Source organism: Lipotes vexillifer, unplaced genomic scaffold (assembly GCF_000442215.2).
Source record: "Lipotes vexillifer unplaced genomic scaffold, Lipotes_vexillifer_v1.1 scaffold223, whole genome shotgun sequence".
Taxonomy (NCBI): Eukaryota; Metazoa; Chordata; class Mammalia; order Artiodactyla; family Lipotidae; genus Lipotes; species Lipotes vexillifer.
The window spans coordinates 807,402-815,758 of NW_006788663.1; the positions used below are offsets into that span (position 1 = coordinate 807,402).

The following is an 8,357-nucleotide window of genomic DNA, read 5'->3' on the forward strand; positions in this document are numbered from 1 at the left end:
AAGAATAAAACAAGGATATCCATTGTCACCACTTCTGTTCAGCACTACACTGGTGGAAGTCCTATCCAACATAGTGTTTGCAAATGACATGATTGTGTACAGAAAATATCACAGAACAGGTACCAAAAAACTACTAGGAGCAATAAGTGGAATTCAGCAAGGTCACGAGATTCAAGTCAGTATTCAAAAATCATATTTCTATGTATTAGCACCAAACAATTGGAAAGTGAAATTTTTGAAAGTACAATTTACAGTACCGTCAAAAACATCAAATGTTTAAGGATTAAATTTAGCAAATAAATATATGCAAGCTCTGTATATTGTGGTGAACAGTTTTTTGCTGAGCAAAATTAAAGAAGCCCTAAATAAATAGATGTATCATTTTCATGGGTTAGAAAACTTCAGTGTTATTAAGATGTCAGTTCTCTCCAAATTGATCTATAGGTTCAATGCAATCACAATCTAAATCTATGCAGGCTTTTTGGTAAAAATTGAGAAACAATTTCTGAAATTTACATGGAATGCAAAGGACCTAGAAGAGCCAAAACAATTTTGAAAAAGAGCAACAAAGAGGCTTATCTACAGAACAGAAACAGACTCACAGATGCAGAGAACAGACTTGTGGTTACCAAGGGCAGGGGGTGGGGGTGGGGAATGGATTGGGAGTTTGGGATTAGTGGATGCAAACTATTATATATAGAATGGATAAACAACAAGGTCCTACTGTATAGCACAGGGAGCTATATTCAGTTTCCTGTAATAAACCATAATGGATCAATGCAATCTATATCAAATTACCAATGGCATTTTTTACAGAACTAGAACAAAAAATCTTAAAATTTGTATGGATACACAAAAAGACCCCGAGTAGCCAAAGCAATCTTGAGGGAAAAAAATGGAGCTGGAGGAATCAGACTCCCTGACTTCAGACTATAAAAGCTACAGCTATCAAGACAGTATGTTACTGGCACAAAAACAGAAATATAGATCAGTGGAACAGGATAGAAAGCCCAGAGATAAACTCATGCACCTATGGTCAACTAATCTATGACAAAGGAGGCAAGAATATACAATGGAGAAAAGACAGTCTCTTCAATAAGTGGTGCTGGGAAAACTGGACAGCTACATGTAAAAGAATGAAATTAGAACACTCCCTAACACCATACACAAAAATAAACTAAAAATGGATTAAAGACCTAACTGTAAGACCAGACACTGTAAAACTCTTAGAGGAAAACATAGGAAGAACACTCTTTGATGTAAATCACAGCAAGATATTTTTTGACCCACCTCCTAGAACAATGGAAATAAAAACAAAAACAAATGGGACCTAATGAAACTTAAAAGCTTTTGCACAGCAAAGGAAACTATAAACAAGACGAAAAGACAACCCTCAGAATGGGAGAAAATATTTGCAAACAAATCAACCGACAAAGGATTAATCTCCAAAATATATAAACAGCTCATGCAGCTCAATATTTTTTTTAATAAATTTATTTATTTATTTTTATTTTTGGCTGCATTGGGTCTTTGTTGCTGTGCATGGGTTTCTCTTGTTGCAGGGCATGGGCTCTGGGTGCACGGGCTTCAGTAGTTGTGGCATAGTTGTGGCTCACAGGTTCTAGAGCACAGGCTCAGTAGTTGTGGTGCACGGTAGTTGCTCCATGACATGTGGGATCTTCCTGGACCAGGGCTCAAGCCCATGTCCCCTGCATTGGCAGGTGGACTCTTAGCCACTGTGCCACCAGGGAAGCCCGCAGCTCAATATTAATAAAACAAACAACCCAATCAAAAAATGGGCAGAAGACCTAAATAGACATTTCTCCGAAGAAGGCATACAGATGGCCAAGAGGCACATGAAAAGCTGCTCAACATCACTAATAGAGAAATGCAAATCAAAACTACAATGAGGTATCACCTCACACCAGTTAGAATGGGCATCTTCAGAAAATCTACAAACAACAAATGCTGGAGAGGGTATGGAGAAAAGGGAATCCTCTTGCACTGTTGGTGGGAATGTAAATTGATACAACCACTATGAAGAACAGTATGGAGGTTCCTTAAAAAACTAAAAATAGAATTACCATATGACCCAGCAATCCCACTACTGGGCATATACCCAGAGAAAACCATAATTCAAAAAGACACGTGCACCCCAATGTTCATTGCAGCACTATTTACAATAGCCAGGTCATGGAAGCAACCTAAATGCCCATCGACAGATGAATGGATAAAGAAGATGTGGTACATGTATACAATGGAATATTACTCAGCCATAAAAAGGAATGAAATTGGGTCATTTATAGAGACATGGATGGACCTAGAGGCTATCATACAGAGTGAAGTAAGTCAGAATGAGAAAAACAAATATCGTATATTAACGTATATATGTGTAATCTAGAAAAATGGTACAGATGAACCGGTTTGCAAGACGGAAATAGAGACACAGATGTAGAGAACAAATGTATGGACACTGGGGGGGAAAGTGGGGGTGGTGATGGTATTGATGGGATGAATTGTGAGATTGGGATTGACATATATACACTAATATGTATAAAATAGATAACTAATAAGAACCTGCTGTATTAAAAAAAAATTCAAAAAATAACAGTAAAATAAATCTACATTAACACATCAAAAAAAACCATAATGGAAAAGAATATGAAAAAGTATATATATATATATATATATATATAAAACTGAATCACTTTGCTGTACACCAGAAACTAACAGAACATTGTAAATCAGCTATACTTCACTTAAAAAAAAACCTTTTTTTTAAGAATCCAAAAAAAAGAAAATGAAAGGCAAGTCACAGACTTGGAGAAAATGTTTGCAAAATATATGTCCAACAAAGGACTTACAACTAGAATATATAAAGAACTCTTACAACTCAATAATAAGAAGGTAAATAACAATTTTTTTAATGGGTAAAGATTCAATAAACACCATATCAAAGAAGATACAGGGATGGCAAATAAACATATGAAAAGATGCTCAGCAATCATTAGGGAAATAAAAATTAAAACCACAATGGGATACCTCTATACACCTACTGAGGCAACTAAAATGAAAAAGACTGATGTCATAGCAAGTGTTAGTGAGGATGTAGAACAAAAAACACTCCTACCCTGCTGGTGGGAATGTAAAATGATACAGTCAGTTAGTAAAACAGTTTAGCTGTCTTAAGTTTAGCATTCACCTGCCTGACAATTCAGCTCTTCTCCTAGCTTTTTACCCAAGAGAAATGAAAGCATATGTCCATACAAATAATTATTTATTAATGTTCGTAGCTGTTTTATTTGTCATAGCAAAAAACGAAACAACACAAATGTCCACCAACATTTGGACAGATAAACAAATTGTGGTATATCCATATAGTGGCGTACTACTCAGCAGTAAAAGGAAATGAGTATTGATACACATAACAACATGGATGAATTTCAGAATAATTATGCCAAATGAAAGAAGCCGTATAACAAAGAAAACATACTGTATTATTCCATTTATATAACATTCTAAAATATATATATAAACTAAGCTTTTGGAGGTGATGGATAAAGCTATAAAAACTACATTAGCTATACCTGTTATTTTGGATAACTCACCAAGCTTCAGTTCCCTCATCAGCGAAGCAAAAAGAATAATACCTGCCTCACAGAGTTTATTTGAAGATTGTATTCATGTGTGTGTGTTTATGTATATAGTCTGTGTATCTAATATACTGTAGTGCCTGACACAGCAAATGACTCAATTAATGTTCTTTCTATTCCACCACCCCTCTGCCTCTTCCAAGTGACTGATAAAGTTACTGGGTACTTTCAGATTACTCTCTTGATACAATTAGCAAAGTCTTAGTGGCACATTTTTTTCTTAGTACCTTTTAATGGCTAAATGTAATAGGCAAATGTATTAGAGAATTTAATAGATAAGTTTGCTTTTAATACTTATGAAAACCTTTTCCTCATGACAGTGATGACTTCAAGCTCTCATCATGACATGAATTGACAAAATTTCATTTTGCTTTTTTTTTTACCCACAGGGTTTATCCATGGCTTAGAGGACTGGGTTATACATCCTTGGGTGTATTTTTATTGGGATTTTTATTATGGAACATAGATAACATCTTTTGTGATTCACTGAGGTAAGATATATTTTCAATCTCTGAAAAATATTTTTGGAATCTATTAAGCAGACCATTTCTTAGACATATAGAATTATTAGTGCACTGAAGTGAATTTTTGCCATCATTGAAATTAAAAATATACATATAGCACAATAAAACTAAATTCTGGGAATGCTTGTTTAAATTACGTAAAAATTTGGACCTAAGAATATTCCATAATATCTGTAGGGATTTTTTGTGTGTGCATTGCAGTACTATACAGTTAATCAAATATTGACTAGGGCTTTGAAATCTGCCTAATCTGCTTTACTGAAGAAATAAGAAATAGGAATGATTTGTAATAAGCATATGAAATACGTGTATATAATTTTGTACTTTAATATGCTTAATGTTATTTTCTAAGAAAGGCAAGTTTTCCTTTTTACTACCTTTTCAGCAATTATATATTCACTGGAATTTGAATCTTGGGTCTCTGGGCTCTAGTCTGTCACCTAAGACACTGTCTGTCTGGGCCTCAGTTTCCATAAAATGAACATGTTAAGTAGGTTAAACTAGTGGATCCTTCCAACTCAAAATTCTGACTTAATAGTTTTGCATAATCATAGACAACAGAGGAATGTATTGAATAGCACCACAAAAAGGCAATCAGCAAAATTCAAACTGTGGGAAATCTATAGAATGAATGACCTAGTCTCTTCAGCAAATAAATTGCAGAGGGGGCAAAAAAGGGAGGAGGAACATAAGATTAAAAGAGACTTAAGAGATATTATCAACCAAACTCAATGTAATTACTTTTTTTTGGATCTTGATTCAAACAAACCAAGTGTTTAAAAAAAAAAAAGCTTATGATCAGTAATCGAATATCTAATGATGCTAAGGGATTATTATTAATCTTTTAGGTGTGAAAATGGTATTATAGTTATGTTTTAAAGAAGTTTTAACCTTTTAGAGGTATATACTGAAATATTTAGAGGTAAAATGATAACAATATCTGGGATTTGCTTCAAAATAATATGGGAGGGGAGAAGTTTAGATGATACAAGATGGGCCATAAATTATAATTGTTGAAGCTGGGTAATGGGTACATTATTATTTTGCCTAGTTTTACATATGTTTGAAATGTAGACTTTACATGCACACAAACAAATAATACATCTTGCTTAAAAAACTAAGATCTAAGTGAGTGGTTCTGAATCAGTACCATAATATCCATCAGAACCCCAGCTGGGGCTTTTACAATGCAGAGGTAAGTCATCATCCTCTGGGTGAGATCCTCTGTTTCTACTAAGAAATAAAATAGGTTCTTAAAGATGTCTGCAAAATTTGTGGGGATACCTAGAAAATAATTTGGTGTTTCACATTGAATTTACCCCCTCTAATAAATGAGAATATTAATATGATACACACTTAATCAAAAGATCTAGAATTTGAGACTCAGCTGTACTACTAGCTGAGTGACTGGGGCAACTCAATAATCTCTCTGCATTTTAGGTTCCTCATCTTGAAAGCAAAGCTTATAAAGCCACCTCAAAGACTCACTATGAGGTGAAATAATATTATAAATACAAAAAGACTTTATAGACTGTTTGGTGGTCTTCTGAAATGATGGTTGTACATAGGGCATAGAAAAAGCTCGTGTCTAGTTTCTTGAGTGAATAGCTAAGTTGACCAGTGTTTCCCAAAGTGTTTTTCCAGGAAACACTTGTTCCGTAAGGTGTTAATAAGATATTACCTGAAAGAAGGGTTCCATGTATTAGTAGGTTACATAAGGTGTTAATAAGATATTACCTGAAAGAAGGGTTCCATGTGAAGATAACCTGTTTAGTTATGGTAGGACTTTTTAAAGCCTATAATTTGTTAATATGCATTACAAATCTCCAAGAGGGCAATAACCTATGTACTGTTTCCTACATTTATTTTGACCAGAGTCATTTCTTCATGGAACTTCTGCTAGGAATACTGTTCCTCATAATACACTTTGGAAAACAATACAGCAGACTACAGCAGACATAAGGAAATTAAATAATTGCCATGTTTGAGAATGACATTTCAAAATGCTCTAAGACTGTCAGCATTAGTTGTTAAATATAAAAAATAACTGACATGCATATTTCCACCCCCCTCCACACAGGAACTTGCGAAAGAAGGTGCCACCTATCATAGCTGTTACCACACAGTTTCATGCATGGTGGCATATTTTAACTGGCCTTGGTTCTTATCTTCACATCCTTTTCAGGTAAGAAATAGAGACTTTTTAGCCTAGTATTGGAGTGTTTCTTTCTTTACTCTTCAAATACAATGGTGTAAATATAAAATGTCACAGACGGAATCAGAAACTTATGTTCCAGCTTTGCCTCTGCCACCGGGTGATCTTAAGCAAGTCGCTTACTCTCTCTGAAGTTCTATTTTCTCATCTTTAAAGGGTGACAGCTCTAGTAACTGACCTCTGGCACATGATCTACATTTTAAGTAGATCATTCATCTCCTCTTTTAGTGCAAGTAGGATATAAACATTTCCATTTCTTGCTGATCATCATATCTTTGTTTATAGAGAACAAATTTAAGGGGAAAAAAGCAGCCAGATCCCCTGAGTGGGGACTGGGAAAGCACAAGTATCTGAAGTCCCCAACTTAATTTGTCTCCTTCCCTGAAATAAATTGGTTGCCACTTTTCTTTCCTTGTTCCCCTAATAAAGAACTTGTTGGGGCTTCCCTGGTGGCACAGTGGTTAAGAATCTGCCTACCAATGCAGGGGTTATGGGTTCAAGCCCTGGTCCGGGAAGATCCCACATGCTGCAGAGCAACTAAGCCTGTGCGCCACAACTACTGAGCCCGCGTGCCACAACTACTGAAGACCACGCGCCTAGAGCCCATGGTCCGCAACAGGAGAAGCCAGCACAATGAGAAGCCCATGCACCGCAGTGAGGAGTGGCCCCCACTCACCTTAACTAGAGAAAAGCCCGCACACAGCAATGAAGACCCAACACAGCCAAAAAATAAATAAATAAATTCAAGAATTTGTTGGAGGTCAGCCATTTATAGCAAAAATGGAATCAGAATTCTCTCTGATCACCCTGCTCAAATAATACATCTGTATCACTCTCCTCACCAAGCCTTATTTTTCTTCACGGCATTTATAACCAGTCATGTGTTTACTTGTTTACCTCCCCCAACTAGACTGTAAGTTTCTTGAGAGCGAGGACTTTATCTTATTCACTGCTACTCTCCCAAGTGTTTAAATCAATGCCTGTCACACAGTAAGCACTCAGTATATATTGTTAAATGATTTAATGAATGAATGTGTACATATTGATCTCTTTACCAGGGGATCAGTCTATGTTTAATCTCAAATTCATCTCAAGAATTGAGAGAGCTGAAATATTTATAGAAAGGGGAAGAAAATTTTCCTTCGAACCAATGTGAAAATTTACTTAGTGAAATTTTTAGAATACCTTTTAAAACACTTGCATCTCACCTGTCTAGAGATCAACTTATTTAGGCAACCTGAATTTAGCTACTTGAGAATGATATAAAAAGAACTTCTGGGCAACCAAATAAGGATCACTGAATTCATACTGTGAAGAGCTCAAGGTTATTAATCATGGAAGAGTTCTTTAAACTCTGGCTCTAAGTATAATTATTTTATTTTTTGCTACTTCTTACTGCATTGAATATTTGGATTCTCAGCCCATAGCATATTAGAAATAACTATTTAAGAGGGAGGGTTATGGGAGGAAATGCTTGGGGAAACTGGCAAATGATAGAAAAGGAGAAACAAAAATAACTATAAAGCAAACCCAAGAATTAAAAACTTGGCACTTTAACACTGCCCACGAAGTCCCAAGGACATAACTGCAGTGTAATATAATACAGCAATGAATACTTCTTACCTGACAGATGGCTTGCCTCAGAGGGAGCATCTCTAGAGAACCAGGTGGAAGCAGTGGGGCCTTTTATAACCTAGTCTCAACTCAAATTGTATCACTCTCACAATACTCCATTGGTCAAAGTCATAGAGTCTGTCTCTTGACAGGAAGAGTATTGAAGAATTTGGGGACTCTAAAGTCATGTCTGAACAGGAGGCACTGTTCAGCTGGAGCTGGTATCTGAGCTCAGAGGAAAGTCCCCATGGGGCTGAGACCCAGGACTCTTAAGAAGGGTACTGCTGGGCTTCCCTGGTGGCGCAGTGGTTGAGAGTCCGCCTGCCGATGCAGGGGACGCAGGTTCGTGCC

The 8,357-nt window shown here is 36.1% G+C and overlaps 1 protein-coding gene across 2 annotated transcripts in view; it reads left to right on the forward strand.

Annotated features, from left to right (window-relative positions):
• Positions 1–8,357, forward strand: part of ACER3 (alkaline ceramidase 3) — a 181,901-nt gene that overhangs the window by 169,329 nt on the left and 4,215 nt on the right. For both annotated transcript variants that reach the window (XM_007461710.1, XM_007461711.1), the window contains 2 exons: positions 4,043–4,144; positions 6,258–6,362. In XM_007461710.1, coding sequence (XP_007461772.1) covers positions 4,043–4,144; positions 6,258–6,362 — 207 coding nt within the window. The remainder of the gene's footprint in view (positions 1–4,042; positions 4,145–6,257; positions 6,363–8,357) is intronic.